This window comes from Perca fluviatilis, chromosome 1, assembly GCF_010015445.1.
Source record: "Perca fluviatilis chromosome 1, GENO_Pfluv_1.0, whole genome shotgun sequence".
In the NCBI taxonomy this organism is placed as follows: Eukaryota; Metazoa; Chordata; class Actinopteri; order Perciformes; family Percidae; genus Perca; species Perca fluviatilis.
The window spans coordinates 27,231,862-27,250,747 of NC_053112.1; the positions used below are offsets into that span (position 1 = coordinate 27,231,862).

The 18,886-nt window shown below is 41.3% G+C and overlaps 1 protein-coding gene across 2 annotated transcripts in view; it reads right to left on the reverse strand.

Annotated features, from left to right (window-relative positions):
- The window catches only part of doc2d (double C2-like domains, delta), a 72,782-nt gene that overhangs the window by 30,879 nt on the left and 23,017 nt on the right, over positions 1-18,886 (reverse strand). Inside the window, exons 1-4 of one of the 2 annotated variants that reach the window (XM_039802836.1) lie at positions 6,554-6,792; positions 3,965-4,379; positions 3,301-3,380; positions 2,658-2,732 (exon numbers count right to left, since the gene is read on the reverse strand). In XM_039802836.1, the coding sequence (XP_039658770.1) occupies positions 2,658-2,732; positions 3,301-3,380; positions 3,965-4,361 (552 nt within the window). In that variant the 5' untranslated portion in view covers positions 4,362-4,379; positions 6,554-6,792. Of the gene's footprint in view, positions 1-2,657; positions 2,733-3,300; positions 3,381-3,964; positions 4,380-6,553; positions 6,793-18,886 lie in introns of those variants that run through there. The other variant, XM_039802846.1, reaches the window with a different exon arrangement.

The following is an 18,886-nucleotide window of genomic DNA, read 5'->3' on the forward strand; positions in this document are numbered from 1 at the left end:
TGTTGACAATAACAAAAATATAGAGCATTGACAGCCTTATCTTTTAAAATTTCCAACAGTATATAAAGTGGTTAGAAAAATCTTGAACAGTTATATTGAGATGCTGCATACATTGTAATGCATCAGTTACAAGTATCCAATTTTAACACTGAGCCCTGCATATTGAATACATTCCATTTCATTCTTTTTTTGCTATTAATAATTTGATACTTTTACTAAACTAAAATTTTGAAGGAAAGACATTCATTTGTGTTTAAGTATTTTTACTTCACATTATGTGTTGCTAATTTATTCAAGTGAAGGATCTTCCACCACTATAAACATACTATAGAAGGGAGAGTGTACATACTATATACATACTCTCTGAATGTCCAGCTGGTAGAGAAAATGTGAAGACTATTCTCTTCAAATACTCTTGCTCCTGTCTAAAGCTTTACAGATAAACACCTCATGTCTCTCTCTTTCTCTCTCTCTTCCTTTTTGCCACAGTAAGCCTCTTGCTAACGCCTCAGGGCCAGATGCTGAGCCCTCTCTTCCATCTTCTCTCTCTTGGTCTGTTTTTGTCCCCACATCCCATTGTTCTGCTTGTGTCACCTTCCCTTCTTACTCCATTTCCTCCCATCACTGTCCCCTTTTTTTATTCTCCATTTTCTGCTGAAAACTTTTGGCTTATCTACAAGAGTCAGCCCCCCAGAGTAAGCTCCATGGAGGAAACAAGTGTTTTTGATTCATGTCATTTGTTTGATTCATTAATGTGCAGGAGGACATATTCACAGGCAGAGTCATGACTCGCAGCGGCGTTGCACAGCTGAATGTGTGCCAGCACAAGCCAACAAAACAACAATTTCACAAATAATCATCAATCCCGATTGACTGAATTGGGTTGGTTTCCTGAACACATATCTTACCACATGCTACATCTACAAACACATGAAACACCAGTTCCCTCTCCCTGCCCTCTGTCACTGCCTGCCTCCATTTTCCCTCTACGCTGGTGCTTTTGCATCTGTTTTTAAATGTTTTATCTCTAGCCCTCCATCTGCCCATCACACTCTCCCTTCTTTCTCTCCATCTGTCTACATGGATCTTTTTACTTATTTCACACTCCCTCTCTCTCTCAATCCCTACTTCCCAGAGGTGTGGATGAAGAGCCTGTGAGTGAATCTTCCATGCACCTCGTAAAGGAATGGGAAGATGAAAATACTAATGACCAACACAGAGGCTCCGGCAACTACTGTGCCCATGCTTGTGTGTAAGAATGAGGGAGGGAGTGATAAAGAAGGAGGGACGAATAAAGGCAGCATCTCTGTGACTGTGACTACAGCCTTAGCATGTGTCTGCATATACGCAAGGTCATGCGCCGCATGTGTTGCAGTGTGTGTTGACATTACAAAGACAGCATGCTGGACTATAAACTGGTTGAAGAGCTTGTGCTGGAGGACGGGAGGCTGAGAAAGAGGAAAGCTGAGTGAGGCAGAGGAGACGTGTGCCTCTGCTCTCGGTATTTTGATAACTCAATTCTTTTGCAGTAACTGGAACCTTTTGTGTTCTGGATTATTCACTGCCCCGTTTGCATGCCGAGTCTGGAGTAGGTGTGTGCGCGTGTCCATCACCCTCACTTCGACACGTGCACGCTCCCACTTTTCAAGAGACGTGGTCCCCGTATTTAACAAAGGTCTGTTCATGGGTACTTACTTACTCATTGACGCTTTCTCTGCGTGCCCCCCCACCACCACCTCTACCACCCCTCTCCCCCCATCAACACTCGCCTGTTGACGTGAGCCGTGTAACAATCCTCCCTGTTTCCATGACAACCACCTGCTGCTGTTCTCCCCTCATCTGTCTCTCCCTTTCTCCCTCCCTTTCTCCTCTCTCTCTCTCCCTCCTTTTCTCTCCACACACTGTTGGTATTTCAAGGTCAAAGAGGGTCCCAGCCAGATAGTGAGATCGAGACAGAGATAGGGGCAGGAAGTGGCGAAAGGAGAGCGAAAACAACAAGGGAGAAGACAGGCTGGAGGACAGAAATCCCCCAGACGTTGTTATTGTTAGCAACTTAGACCTCAGATAGTTGAAACATTCAACCTAACTTGGCTCGCCGTCCTCCCTGCACTTATCATAACCTCATTTCGTGTCAACCTTGAGCCAAAATGGCCGACAACAGGTTGCATTCTGCCGTAGCTGGGGGTTGCTGTTGTGGCAAGCCTTATCTTTCCTGCTGCTTGAGCTAAAAACAAGACAAGAGCGGTGCAGCAGACCAGAACGTGTTTGTGCTCGATAAAGCAGAGCATTGGAAGAGCCACATTAAGCAGTAACCAACCGAAATGCTCCCCGCTCAACGGCTTGACACCACACATTAAATTAGCCCGCTGCAATGTTACGTTTTTTGCAAAACGTTTTGACTTCTTTTTATGGTGTCTGAATCAACAAGGGAGAGTATAACTTGCAAAAAAGTTAAAAAAAAATAAATAAATTGTGTTTTCTTTAGCTGAATAATGTATGAAATGTGTCCTATTTTCAGTCTTTTCTATAAATTATCTCCTTTTGTCAGCAGTTTCTATGTGATGTGGGGCTTTCCTGAGGGAGTGTCAGTGTGTGGGACAGCCCAGTGTGGTAGTATGTTACGTTAATTGCCACTGAGGTAAGGTTGGAGCAGTGACCTTGCTAGCCCCGGGGAGAAGATGCAGCTTGACGTATGGATCAGCCAGTCCATTGGAGTCCATGGCTTTCAGTCCCTGTGGACACAAGCAGACACACACAGACACACAGACACACAGACACACATACTATAGTGTCAAAGGTGACGTCATTATGCCCTCAAACCCTTCACACAACTGACAGGGTCAGAAAAAGACAGCGGACATGACAGAGCTCTTCTACTGTAGCTACATCTCTATAGTGCTTATAGGGGTTCCTTTCCATGTTACTATTTTCTACCATGCTTAACTCCTTTTTGTTGTCCTCAAGGGAACCGTTCATTGAGATTAACATAATTAACATAATGTAACAGTACACAATATGTGATATAAGGCTTGTGCCAAACCAAATGTGTCTGCCACAGCAACAGAGCAACATTATCCAATATTTCACAGTGCCATGAGATGATTTATTCTTGAATTGACAAGCTGCTGAGGGTGTGTGGTGAACACGTTACTTTAAAAAGGTTGAGAGAAATCAGGCTGACGTCTTGTGCAAATGTAAAAGCATCAAAGGAGAATTGTTTTCAATGGGACTTCAAGGAGACATTATGCAACCACACAGACAGAAGTGTTTAAATGAAAAAGATATTAAAATTGTGTCTACCTTTGCCTTGTGAATAGTACAATGAAGGCAGTTGTTCTCCTGATCAAAGAGTAGGGTGAACTCCAACGTTCCTAGGTAGGCTGAAAACAACACAAACCATGGCAATTACTGCCAGTAAAGGGAAAGACAAGCTAAGTCACACACACACACACACACACACACACACACACACACACACACACACACACACACACACACACACACACACACACACACACACACACACACACACACACACACACACACAAAAGCTGAGTCATATGTGTAGCAGATGGCCTCTTAAAAACATGATGCTGCCTAATATGAATTGATCTGTCTTGTTTGATTACTGTTTGGGAATGAGCAGAAACTTTTCAGGCTGAGTCCCACTACTGCTACATTGTCTAATAAATCATCGGAGGCGCTGTGTCACATAAAGTGGGAGTGACAAACACTCTTGGAAAAATGCTTGAATCCACAATTACTCTGCAAGCATATGTTGTGTTTCTGAGGAAAATGCTGAAACTCATTTTGAGTAAAAAAGAAAAAAAGATGACTCCTCTCCAAAGTTTTAGAATAGAAAGTGTTTGCTCATTGGCATTTTCACATGAATAAACAATCACACACAGAATATTGAGCACAACTTTTCCACCACTAAACTTTGTTCACCCTCCTCAGAACTCACTGTCATCATCATCAGAGTCGATCGCCTCCTCCCTGTCTCCGTCGTTGTCCAGCCTCCTCTCCCCATCCTTGTATCCTACACCCGTCTCCCCATTGAAAGTCTCCTCTTTTAGGATCTTCTTCTCCCTCGGAGGCGGTGGCGTGCAGGGGTAGTCGTGGAAACGGGGAAAGAAGTCTGAGATCTGTGGGATGGGGAGGATGGGTCCCGGGCACACGTTGATGGCAAAGTGCTCCTGCATAGAGATCTTGACCGGCGAGGGAGGGGGCGGACCGGTGGAGTGGGGCGTCGCCGAGGGGGAGGAGGCGGTTGAGGCGGTGGAGGAAGGTGTGGAGGTGGAGGAAGGGGGGATGGTCAGGTGGGTGGTGGAGGGGGGCGGTGGGGGTTTGGAGACGCTCATGTGGACTGTCGAACGAGACTGTGGAATATAAAAGGAAGACAGAAGGAAATGAATGAGATGAGAAAGACAAAACAGAGAATAATAGCTGGGAGGAACAAGAGATGAAGAACCAAAAGAGAAAAATAAAATAACTGTTGTATCATCCGCCTCTTCCGAGTGTCCAACTCACCACTTTCAGGGAGTGTGTACAGCAGCACCAGGGGTCAATTAAATTCAAGGCAAGTCAACAGTGACAATATGTTGAATAACTTGCAGCACAAAACATTTCTTCCTGAAGAAAACTAAAATATTTCTCTTTCCATCCATTGATGCAAACCTGACTTCTCAACAGCCAAAATAGAATCTGCTAGAACCTTTGGCACTTCAAGTGTGACTCATACATTGTGTCAGCACACCAAGTCTGTGCTCTGAATTAATATTCAAACGTAGTGCTGTAAAGTATGAACAAGTGATGTCACTTGTGTATCTGCACTTCACTCTAATCCTTCCCTTATCTCCCTCTTTCACTCCTCGCTCTCTCATGTGTACGTCCCCAGAGCAATATTTACATAATACTATGTGAAGCCTTTCTTGGTCCTTAACATATTTGTCACCAAATGAAGCGTAATAACTGTTGCCAAAACTCCAACCTCGTTAAGCCAAATGTTATTATTTCCTTTTTTTTCCCTTACAGTGATTAAGAGAGACTGAAGCCATGTTTTCTCATATGCACTCCCGCAGTGCCACCATGTCTTTATTATTTCAAGAGCTGGTCTGATTACAGTGATCACAGAGACAAACTTGAAACGGCTTTCTTGGTTAACCAGACAGTGATGTCCCATATTAGACTGGAAAAGACAAAAACAACTAGATAACAAAAATGTATATGGTCTTTACCTAAAACATACCTTCACTATATGACACAACTACCCATGCATCCTCTCACTTATCAGCCCCTCCTTATTATTGCATATGTCCATCATGTCTCTGCTGTTGTAGCGTCAACTTGAGACTTTTGTCCCTTTATGTGTGGTCATTTTGTCCGTTTAGCACGTTGTCCGTTCATGATTTTTAAGTCCATTCTTCCCCCAAAAATGAAATTATGTTGCTCTTCTAGTTTTTGACTAATGAATCTAACGCAAATGATTAGCCTGTTTGGCTCACTGTTATTCTCGTGTTTCTTTGAAAACTCACACTCACAGTCAAGTGTTGACTCAAAGGATACAACTACTCATCATTATTTTCATTTTTGTAAATTATTTTAAGTTAATTAATTCATCGTTAACTTTAAATGACAGAAAACAGTTAAAAATGCCAGGCACAGGTTTTTCCAGAGCCCAAGCTGACAGACCAAAAACCCAAAGATAATCCTTTTACATTCATATATATCAGAAAAAAGCAAGCTGCAAATCTTCACATTTTAGAAGCTGGAAAAATGTCTTATATTATCAAATCGCTCATCAAAAATAAAGATTCATCTTTTCTAGGTAAACAAATAAATTCATTGTTTCAGCTCTAGTTAACGTCCACCCTTCTTTCGTAGCTGACAAATGCTGTGGGATTTCTCTTTCTTATTGTGGGTAAATTATCTTGTACCGTATGTCCTGCTGTATGTTGTCATATACAGTACATATGTTGCCAATAGATTAGAATCTGCCTTTACATTGCCTCAGATGTTTGTAGAAGCCACACAGAAATCTGAAACAGAATAACATAGGTACTGAGGTGAGGTTTGTTTACATCAGTAATGCTATACCACACCTCTAATGCATCGTAAAACATATCAAGTCTCTTCTTCTTACACACACACAGACATACAGGTCCACATACTGAACACACTGGAGCCAACACACCATCCATATCCAAACAGAACAAGACTTAACTAATTTCATAGAGCACATCTATCCTTACTACACTAAGTTACAGCACTTAAGTAGAATATCTCTGATACACACCCGTGTGTTAAGACCCTACACACACACATAAAGACCCCAAACTGCCTGTTCCCATCTTCAATACTTACACTCATTCAGTCACTCGCACTGCTTCTTATGTAATAATTCACTGCTTAGGTACGCACGTTCAAATGATTACTTGCAGCATGTTGCTTACGAACTCAATTGCTCTCAACCTTCTAACATAGAGAGGCATGCACATGCAAGCACATGTGCACACACTCACATTCACAAATATAGCCATCCACAAATACGTACCCAGGGACAGTCTTCATCTGTGCCAGCACTCCATCTTGCTTGCTCTCAATTCCTCTGTCTCTTAAACACTGAGGAACATGCAGACCAGCTCTGACTCAATATATCCCTCTGTACTCTCTCTCTCATTCTCTCCCCGTCTCTGTTTGTTTGCTCTACTCCTCTCCTCTCCTCTCCTCTGTCCCTCCCTCTTTCTCTTACCCAGTAGTTGTGACGTATCTGGTTAAAATCCTCGTCAGTCCTTTGCAGACTGTGCATATAGTGCTGTCACTCACTTTCTCAGCAGTAGGGAGATTTAAGGAAACCCGGGAAAAAGATGAGTGCTGTGAGAGTGTGTGTATGTGTGTGTGTGTGTGTGTGTGTGTGTGTGTGTGTGTGTGTGTGTGTGTGTGTGTGTGTGTGTGTGTGTGTGTGTGTGTGTGTGTGTGTGTGTTTGATGGTGTATTGGGGGGGGTTGCGAGAGAAAGTGAAGGAAAACAAGCAGAGCAAGACGGAGAGACAGATGAGGAGACAAACCAACATGATTTAGACACAGACAAACACACAGCGACACAAACACAGAGATGCATATATTTATATACATGTATGTGTAAAAATGGGTGTGAAAACAAACGCTCACAAAAAGAAATATTGCCCTGGGATGAAATGAAAAAAAATCTACAAGCTGAAGGACAGAGAAAGGAAATTAAATTCAACATGTTGACTGAGCTGAACAAAATAGACTGCAAACCATACAGTTGCACCGCCAAATTACTTTGTGTTGGCTGTGACTATGGCCAATATCAGCCAGACGTGTGTGCTTTGTCTGTACTAGTCCAGTGCCCGTTCCAACCGTGCCTGTTCGGAATGGGCTGCATGCAGCTTTTAGATGGATGGATGGGTGGATGGATGGGTGGATGGATGGATGGATGGATGGATGGATGGATGGATGGATGGATGGATGGATGGATAGATAGATATGTAGATAGATGGACTTTATTAATCCCAAATTGGGAAATTACTCCATTACAAGCAGCAAGAAGCAAGTTACCAAGGACAATCCCCCAGCCAAGTGTGAAGTCGATCAGATGAATGGTTGTTTAGAAAATAGAAGGACATGCATAACCCTACATACATACAGAAACCCCTTCCATTTTAGTTAGATGCGTCTAACTGTAGTGGCCTTCTGTAACGGCTGACACCTGCCACAGTAATAAAATGAATGAATGACAACGATACATCAATAATAGTGGACTTGTGCAGGGTGACACTGCAGTAAATTACTGTTGGATGCAATGGATGAATGAGAATGATGAGGAATGGATGCATGGGTGTGAAAATTTAAAAGGCAAATATTAGGTGTACACCTTGATACAATCCGTTAATTCCTTCTTTTTTTTTTAAAAGCAAAAAAGTTAAAAATGACTTGTTTTCTCAATACTCGTTTCCAAAACAGAACACACAGAAACTCTCCAACATATTTATATAGAGCGATTCATCGGGTTAACGGACCCTTTTGGAAATGTGTGGATCGCATGAGCTGTGCAGGTGACACGGCACAATGTTAAAAATAGGTAACCGTTGTTGTATAATTGAAATGTTATACTCAAGGGTTTGATTTAATGTCAAATTATTGGCACTTCAGTGATGCTTACCAGCATCTCGGGACACTAACGTTACTGCTGCAGCGCAATGGAAATCTCGGTACGTGTTTTGCCATTGGCAAAAAGCTGCATAATTATTTCTCCAGTCCGGCCATGATGTTACTTCTTCTTTTGTAGGCTATTAGTTTGGTTTTGGGCAATATAAATGACGGGTGCGATTTGTCGGGGGGGTCTTGGGATTTCGTCCTTTCTAGTCTATATCCTCTGCTGAACTATTTGTATCACCAGAGGAGACTAAATGTATCCCCCCCTCAAAGTGATCAATGCTATTTCACCGATAGACCATATATTATAACATAGAAGTATTTTAAATTATTAGCGTTGTAATGTGAACAGTCTTTAGTGCCATTGAACAATAAAATCAGAGCAGGTTGTATTTAGCTACAGAGCTCAGTATGCCGCCTTCCAGCAGCAGTTGTTTAGCCCCCAATAGGTGACTGTGAGCCAGGGACAGGCACCGCCAGATGACACTGCTATCAGGTGCCATTATATTTGAGGTAGCCAGAAACAATTAGCGTCTTGCGGCATGAGAGTTAAAGGTGCTGTAGGTAGGATTGGAAAGATCCAGGACTTAGCCAAAAAATGTTAACATCAACTTCTCGGTCCCTCCCCCATTTCGGCTAAAGCCCAAAACGTTCTCCTAAGCCTCTCCCGCCACAAGGGAGAATGAATGCATGTGCATGAGCAGTGATTGACACACAGTTAGACACCCCCCCCCCCCTGGCCACGATTGGTGTATCTGAACAGGGAGCGGTGGATTTTGGTGGTGCCAGAGGACCCAGATTTTTTTTTTTTTATTACCTGCTTCATGTAGTTCTACTGGAACATAGGGGCAGTTTCAGCAAATATAACAGAAAGTTAGTTTTATAAGTCTTACCTACTGCACCTTTAAGTTTTAGGCACCAAAATGACTAGTTAAGTTTAGGAAAAATATCGTGGTTAAAACACTCCAGAGGGAACAAACAAGCGTTTCCTGAGTGAAAGTAGGCTATTTTGTTTTTGCCGCAAAGTGAACTCTGCTCTCCACCTTGAAAGCGCTGGGTTTCATGTTGACACCAACGTTGTGCCATTTCATTTTGAGACTATTTTCCATTGGATTCTGAAGTTCATAAATAGCTTTAAGTTTTTTGGAATGGCTAGTCGACTGGAAGGGGGATTTAATTCTTGCATGTTTTGTTGTGCATGATCAAATATATACAGTATTTATATTTGATAGAGTCCTATGGTTCCAGCAGAGATCACTTCCTGGTCATGCAATTTGCATCAGTTGAAAATATAAAAACGTGATGATGCGCTCATCATCCGTGGTTTCCTTTTTCATTTGAGCACCAAATCTAAAAAATATTTGAGTAAAAAAATTTGAGTATTGAGAAAACAAGTAATTTTTAGCTTTTTGCTTTTATTTTGAAAAACAAACACAAATTTGATACCACAAAAGGGGAAATTGTCTGGGAAGCATACCCTGAAGTAGGCTGTCTGCGCCGCTACACGTGAGTTGCTTCTCCCTATGTCTTTTAAATTTTCTATTATGAAATAGCCAGTAAAATATAGGCTTTTTAAATAATTTTGAAGAAGAGTGCCTTGGATCTACACTTCATTGAATTCCCGACCCCAAAGAGCACCTTCAAACATCTGACTGAACTTCCTGAGCACCCTGGACTTTTTTGTCTTTCCACAAATTTGATACTGTTCCTTTTTTACAAGAATTACTTGAAAATCTGTATTTTCAACGGATAACATGTTTCAGTCTGCAACAGAAACACATTACTTCTGTTTGGAGTCGTGATCTCAGGTGTAAAACCTGGTTAAAGACAATGAATCACTATGCAGTATAGGTAAGTACTGTAGATTTCTTAGTTTGTGAATGACTTTTTTATTATTATTATTACTACACATACGTAAAAATGGGGTCTGTGGGATCCAACACAATGAGGAAATAAAGCTTAAAAAACACAAGGGTAAAAATTGTAACGTAAAAAGTATGAGAAGTGAAGATTAGAAATGCACATAAAAAAGAAAAAAAGTAATTGATTAAACAAGGTAAAAACAAATTCCCTTGGTCACAGAGCCTTTGATTACAGCATGGGCCAGAGAATATTAAAGCATGACAACCTAACATTTCAGTGGCATACTACTGCTTGAAAATCCATCAGAGCATTAATTAATAACTATGTGATTTTCCATGGTTGTTAACAAACAGATGAACAACAAGCCTAGCCAATTAAATGAATGGCCAGCTGGAGGAAGAAGTGGGGTGAATACATGTGCTCCTCCATTTGTAAACACTTTGATTTACTTTGGGCATCTCATTACTATCAGCAGTATCTCATCAATATTGCGTTAACAGACCATTACACTGTATATTCATTAATTTACAAAAAGAACATGAGGGCTAAATGAGTTGAAATGAGATAAATGAAAGCTCAGTCTACCGATGCCAAAGTATCTATCTATAAATAGGTGCTTTAGACATGGACTACACGCTTTAAGTGGCTTTGAAATTACTGCAGAAGTGTTCTTGTCGGGAAGATGACAGAATCCTCTCGTGGTCTTCATAATGTTGGTTTCTATAGAGCTGCTTGTCCCTTTGGTAAAAACGAAAAAGCACACGTGCATAGGTGAGGACTCAATCCACCCATGGCAGCCTTTATCAGACAGCTGCAGAGCTCTCACAGCTGACCTGCTGACCACCAGAACTCTCAGATATCTCCATGTGGCTGGGCACCCATGGGACACACTGTGCTCTACACCATGAGGGCTCTTACTTCAGTCTCAACACGTTTAGGTCATGGGTGATTTACACAGAATTCTCATGTATTTTTGCTCAGTGGTATCTTGCCAGTGTCAGAGCTACCACTGAGGACACCAAGGTCACGTCTGTCTGAGAATTCATAGTTTTTTGGCAAACTTGAGGAGTATTTTTAAACTCAGCCAACACAATAAATCAGTATGTCTCCACCTGACTTTTATTCCTGGCAGCGTGGTGAGGGCTTTAACATAATTGGGACCTTTTTGTTGGGAAATAGATTGGCAAAGGAAATTTGGTACCAACCATATAAAAAAAATAGAGACAATAAAGATGATTATTTTAGTTATAGTTTAGTTAGTTGAGTTAAGTTAGTTTAGTCGAGACTTTCTCAAAAGAAGAAAAAAATAAAGAAATCTAACTGAACAGCTAGCCTACCTCAATAAAAAAAGAAAAATCATTCCTCTCCTCGCATCTTAGTTCCGCCCACTGGAGATTAGAGCCGAGGAGTCGAGCAGGAGACTTGAGCAGAGAGGAGTCGAGGCAATATGCATTCAACAACACAAGACATCTCTGCCTCGGAGCTGTCATTAACAGCGACGTCAATTAAAAATGCTGTGCAGCACAACTATGTCAGCTGTCTATTGTTTTGTCATAAGCTGTATTTTATGCTCTTCATCCAAATCCGCTTAAAATCTTGCACACACCTGAATAAATTATTGGCACTGGACATGCCTGTCCCTCGGCAGTCCCTGCAGCCTACGTTGCTTTTTAAATGATGTATTGTATTAATGTATGAGTGTTTTCTATAGCGATTGACTTTAATGATTAGAGAGGCTCCTTGTAAACGTTTCCATGCGCACAGTAATGTCACTGCAGCTGATATCGTCGGACATTTAAGCAGCAAAACTAACTGTAGTTATAAACTGGACAGAGGAAACAGAACGAGACCTTTAGCTTCTAAAATAATCACAATGAAGTTAAGTTGCTGTTCCTCAAGCGTCTCTCCAGACGCACTTACAAACGAAGCTGTCTGTCCAACAGCAGCTCTGTTATGTTCACATTTTAGAGAACGTTAATATTTTTTGGATAATGTGGGTTAAATGATGGAGCAGGGACTGTAGGTAAAGCAAAATGGTATGAAAAATTAAGCACAGCACATGGGAAAGGAAAGTGATGGCAAGATTTTTTTGTCCTAATAATAACGAAAACCTAGCAGCAACAGTCTACGCTTTCCTCCAAACAAAACCCTTTAGCAATTTATTTTTCGAGATCAAAAGTGACTATCAAACGGTGGTGTCCCTAAAATGACTCACACACTCTATTATTTGAATGGAAAGGTGACAACATCATAACCACAGATGGAAAATGCAGTGAGTGCGGTAATAAGTACATTCGACAGGCACCAAGCTTTAATAGTTTTCCAACACAGTGACACCAAACCACATGGATTTGTCTGGTTTAGCGTGTCCAGGCTGGTTCTGAGGATGAAATCAATCAATTGGGCTTAAAGAATGAAGTCTGGACAATGGTGCTGCAGTATTGATCTTTCTCAGGGGTAAACATTAGTCAGCCTGTCAGACGGATATTTAACACAGTGGCCTTGCCCATGAGCTGACAAAAGTAAATAATAGTAAGCAGCATCCAAAAAAAAGATGTCAGATTCAAACCAGAAGAGTGACAGGAAGCAGGTGAATTCAGAGTATTAAGTAATACTACGAAGTTTGCAAAGCAAACATTACAAGTCTAAAAGAAAAAGCATAATCAAACGAAAAAAACCATCCAGCCTCTATGTCCCTCAGCATCCATCAATATGATTAAAGCATTCACGTTGTTCATGAGTATAATATAAATAATAAACATCTAGAATGAGAGCGAGATTGGTGGGAAGGAGGGGGTACGGCCAGTTTGTGGAGGAGCATTCATCCAGTCCTTCTGCATGGCGAGATAATCTCCTCCCATTACTATAGCACAAAGCTGTGCAGGTTTTCCATTAAGTGTACAACCACAGCCTCCTCAGCCTCTCAGCCAGCCATTAGCTCTGAGATTAAATAAACCTCTATTTACATACTGTAGCACTACTGCATGCTGAATTTTTCAACATTTGGCACCACACAGGATGGGGAAATTGCATACATTTTCTGATAAAGATCAAAGGAACTGCTCACCCTATCCTACTCTTGCCCTTGGAAGTATGTGCAGACATATCTTGAATTCCTAATTTACTTCTCTGCTTCTTTTACAAAGTGCAATGCTGAGTGTGTGCTGTAAGAGCCTGTATGCTGAATAGAGGATGGACACCCGAACCGAGCCCGTCGGGACCCGACAGTACCTGACAGTACCCGACAGTACCCGACAGTCCAGGCTGGGTTCGGACAGATATTTAGAAATTATGTTCTGGTCGGGCTCCGTCACATCAGCGCAATAAGGCACTGAACATTTTAAATTTAAAAAAGCTTATTATGTAGGTGCGTGCCTGTGTTAACATGTGCTTGTTGCCCCATGTGCGCCGATGCGTTCATCTGTTGACATTTCCGAATACCTTCCTACAGTTACTTAATAAAAGCGGGCTTTCCACACAAACAAATGTACATGTGTCGTTAGTATGAGAAAAAAAAAAACTGGGTCGGGCTCGGACATAAATATCTTAATGCCTGTCGGGCTCGGTTACTGCTCTGTCAGACGTGGGCCGGGCTCCGACAGAAAAATGCGGCCCGATCCACACTCTAATGCTGAAGGTGGACTGAAATTAAAACTCTTGGTGTTTGTTTTGACTTTCTGTAGTGACTCCGCTCCCTACATCAGTAGGTGTTCTCCAGGTTTGTTACAACAATACAGTTCCAACTTAAAAGTGACTATATGTCATTTTTAAAGGTTTCTTAAACTTTTCATCTGATGATCACGAATGACCTGTAACAGAAAATGAGACTAACAGTGAAAAGAATGCTATATTTTTTTATTTATTATTAATGCCTTGCCCGGGTCTGAGTTTTACCACAAAGTCACAAAATGATTTTCGGCAGGTAGACGGCGCTACAGAGCACATGATCTGATTGGTCACAGATTTCGGCGTAACACCGGAAAAGCCTGTGTTAGTGAGTATGCAGGTAAAAGGTAGCAAAAGATATCTTTATATAGGCCTAACTGTATTTTAATTTTATTTTAGAAGTTATCTGTAGTTATGGCTGATACTGGGGCAGGACCATCACAGAAAAAAACGGAAATAAACAAAGAAAAACTAAAAGCTAAAAGGGAAAGACGACAGGCGAAACAGAGTCAATCTCGGTCGGCTTTCAACAGATGGAGAAAATTGTAAATGATTCAAAACCCACCCTGAATTGGCCCTCAGTTATGTAATATGTCTATTTCATTCAAAAATAAAATAACTTTAGATTGCACAATGTGGTTGTACATTAGTAGCCAACATTAAATTGCGTCCCCTTCCATTTAGTGCAGATGTTTTATTCCTTTTAGTCTGTGTTTGTATTGGCCTACTATTTTTTTCCCCTTTGTCCTCCTTACCAGTGTATAGCATCCATGGGTTTCATGAAATGCGCTATATGAATCTAAGTTATTATTACGTTGGTTGCTACAACAATCTCTTAATTCTTTGGCTCGTGACACAGTGACAGTGATACCAGGTTTAGCTCACGATACATCTAAATTAGGCTACACTACCGTATGCAACACTTGCAATGCAACGATGCATCTGTTAATGAATGATTTTCTGTCTGAGCAAAACATTCATCGCAACTATATTACCTCCCGGTAACACTAACTCAGTAATCTACAGTGGGCTACAGCAGCGTAAAGAAAAGACCTTTACGTCAGCAGGTGTGGTTAAAACACTACCGCTTTTGTCTGAAGGGCCGCTGGAATCAACACAAACTGAAAGTTACATATAGCCACTTTAACTAGCTGCAGGGTTGACATTGTCAGCATTTGAGCACTCCCTATGTTACTCCGTGACCCTGTATTTTATTTGGTGTCAGGATTCTAATCACTGGGTAACATACATAGTGTTGAGCCTATACGTTGCTAAACGTTATGACAGTGTGTCATAGGCTAAAAACATCTTGTATCAATGTCATAGAATATACAGTATGACATTCTCCAAGTATGTCTCCTATCAATGCTGGCTTTCTAACAACAGTCAGCCGTGGCCATGGGAAAAGCCCACCAAGACCTTAAACTTTGACGCAAATGTGTAAAAAAAATGGTTTGATCCTATTTTGAAAAAAGGACAAAATATGCACAATAGCCGTATACTGAGGAGGATTAAGCCGCTGACACATAATCCACAGCAAAACCACGAGGTAGGGCGCAGAGGCGGCATCACACGATTTTGCCGGGGCTTCAGCCCCGAATGTTTTGAGTGTAGCCCCGAATGTATTTTGAAAAGTTGACTGACAAATATGAAACCAGACAGTAGCCTATGTAAACCCCCAAAATCATAAGTTGCCTTATTTCATGGTGCTAGAACTCAAGGTAGAATTGTAACTTTTCAGTTTTCAGTTTATTCTTCTGAGGCGAATAGAACGAGTAGCTACATGCGGGGTCTGACCATTATGCCGTATTTCTTACTATCACCTAGCAACCGTCTCTAAGTGGGGAAAGCGGTGAAAGGTTTAATTTTCGGAGAAATTAAAGCCAAATCGAATACATTGATGCCATCAGCACAAAGTTTAGGAGGGCAATACTAATGATTTAGTTTGAAGTTCCTGTGACGTTTACAGTCTATGGTTCAGACTCAAACACACAGAGCTCTGAAGCAGACCTGTGCATCGCTTTGTGTCCACTCTCTCTGTAAAAACAGATATGAGCAGCGCGCCTTCCGTGGTCTGTGCAGCTTCAGGTTTATAACAGACGCGCTCTGCTGTGGGCATGCTGCGGCAGATGTGACGCGTTTGTGCTCCGTGTATTTCTGCCGCAGTTTCGGTTTTCCACCTCCGACGTAGAGCAGCGTACAGCCACTTCCCTAAACTTTTGCTCATTCAGAGACCAGAGACCCAAACGGGGCTCTGGGTCGGTCATAAGGTCTGAGATCTACCGTATCAGCAGAGCAATCACGTAATGCACAGCAGACTACGGTGCAGGTAGATTATTTTCTGAAATATAGTGACTTTATTCTTGTAATAGCCTATTATAACTTTATTTTTCTCAAATATCACAACTCCTCCAAATCTCAGAGAACACAGATATATTTTGAACGTGCAAAGTTTTGAACATGAGCAGAAATCTTGCTCAAAAACATCTGAAATATTACAGTCCAGGGGTTAATTAATTCATTAAAATGAATTAATGTATGTACCAGTTATGATTAGGAAAAACAGTGGTGCCATCTAAATAACATCTACAAACTGGGCAGCTAAAATGAACATACACTGGTTATTAACAAGCTGGGCAAGCCTATCGCTGTTTTGCATTGCATTCAGTTTATTTAAATGGGTCTGGGCTAAGCCCCGAATATACTCAAGTCCTAGAAACACCCTTAGTAGGGCGTAGAGCAAAGAGGCAAAGTGCAGCGCAGGAACTTCCTGGAATTGGTTGTGCCTTGAATAGGTCAGCAGCAACAAGGTCAAAGTTAAAATAATTTGAACTTTGAGCACAGGTGTCAATTTTGAGTGGTGCATGGCGCCAAGGGTAGCACTGTGCCTAGTTGGCCAGCACCGCTCTCCCCATAGGAAAACAATACAACAGCCAGCGCAGAGCAGTTTTACCGCGTATCATGTGTAGGCGGCTTTAGGGCCACACGTGAAAAATGTATTGGTGTTCGGAGTTTAAAGTTTTCCACAAAAAGTAAGAGGAATTCAAATTTCAGCAGACATTGTGGCCAAGTGGTAACTGCAGAATATTGGCATACTGAATTTTCCTTCTAAGCCAGCCACTTTAAAGACATCATCATTAGGTGACCTGACTGGGAGCGAGAGGAATGGCACCAAAAGCGAGAAGAAAAAAACTTTTCCTGGTGTGTTTACGTCTTACTTTTGTGATAAAACCATTAAAATGTTTATCTGTGACAGGCTAAAATACTGTATAGTGTAAAGTAGCACAAGTAGACAAGAGACAAAAAGGTGATGTTAGTTAAACTAGTTAGTTAACTATCTAAAGTTAGATAGTTAAGGTTAGTACTAATATTAGCACAAGTAAGACTATAGCAACAAAAGCCATTAATGGCTGCATTTGATTGCTTCTGAATTAAGATTTTCATTTGAGGAAGAATGTGTTATTTCTTCTTTCAAAAGATACATGCATCTCAATGAGCGGAAGCCATAGAATCCTTTTCAATGAGAGCAAGATGTGAATTATGCTAATTTTCTTTGAATGTCTAACAAATTGTTTGAGTGACATTTGAATTGAGAAGAGGGATCATTGAGAGACACTCATCTCATCTCAGAATGCAGAGTTACTTGTAGTTCCTAGCTCTCTAAAAGTAGAATGGGAACCAGAGCATTTAGCTATCAGGCTCCTCTCCTGTTGAACCAGCTCCCAGTCTGGGTTCGGGAGGCAGACACCGTCACATTTAAACATTTAAGAGTAAACGTAAAACTCTCCTCTTTGATAAAGCTTATAGTAAGGAAGTGAGGAGTTGCAGCGTTGGCTTAGACCGGCGGGGGAGGGTGTATAGCTTCAGGCATGGCACCCCTTCTTTGCTTCTCTTCATAGTAATCAGATTCATCTACCAATCCTTATAGAGCTAGCTCAGGTTTGCCTTGGACCAGCTCTTAGTTATGCTGTTATAGTTTTAGACTGCCGGGGGACTTCCTTTGACACACTGATCTCCTCTCTTCTCTCTCTCTATCTGTGTGCATCCATGTCCCAGAAAATCTTGTTACTAACTTAGCTCTGGGGAGCTTATTTCCCGGAGCCCTTATGTTTTCTCGCCCCACAGCTTTCCTTGGATTAGGGTGGCGCCTTAATCATGGTTGCAGCTGTAGCCGTGGTCCTGCTCGGTGCCCTGCTACACCCTGCAGTGCCCTGCTACGCCATGAACTACTACAACTATTTCTAGTTCCATTATCTTTATTGTGACTATAATTGCCACTGTTCATCATACCCCCAACCGGCACCATCAGACACTGCCTAACAAGAGCCTGGTCCGAGGTTTCTCCCTAAAAGGAAGTTTTCCTCACCACCCGAGGTTTCTGCTTAAAAGGGAGTTTTTCCTCGCCACTGTCACACTAAATGCTTGCTCTTGGGGGAATTACTGGAATTGGTTTTCATAAATTATAAAGTGTGGTCTAGACCTACTCTATCTGTAAAGTGTCTTGAGATAACTCTTGTTATGATTTGATACTATACATAAATTGAATATTTAAGTGCACATACAGTATAGGCCAAAGGTTTGGACACAGCTTCTCATTCAATGTGTTTCTTTATTTTCATGACTATTTACATTGTAGATTCTCACTGAAGGCATCAAAACTATGAATGAACACATATGGAATTATGTACTTAACAAAAAAGTGTGAAATAACTGAAAACATGTCTTATATTTCAGATTCCTCAAAGTAGCCACCCTTTGCTTTTTTTGATAACTCTGCAAACCCTTGGTGTTCTCTCAATGGGCTTCATGAGGTAGTCACCTGAAATGGTTTTCACTTCACAGGTGTGCTTTGTCAGGGTTAATTAGTGGAATTTTTTCCCTTATTAATAAAAAAGCAAAGGGTGGCTACTTTGAGGAATCTAAAATATAAGACGTTTTCAGTTATTTCACACTTTTTTGTTAAGTACATAATTCCATATGTGTTCATTCATAGTTTTGATGCCTTCAGTGAGAATCTAAAATGTAAATAGTCATGAAAATAAAAAGGAAACGCATTGAATGAGAAGGTGTGTCCAAACTTTTGGCCTGTACTGTAAATCACAAGAACTTGAATGAATTTAATCGGCAGTGTGATGTTGGCAAGTGCATTTATAAACAGGTGGGCTAGTTGTTGGAGTTCC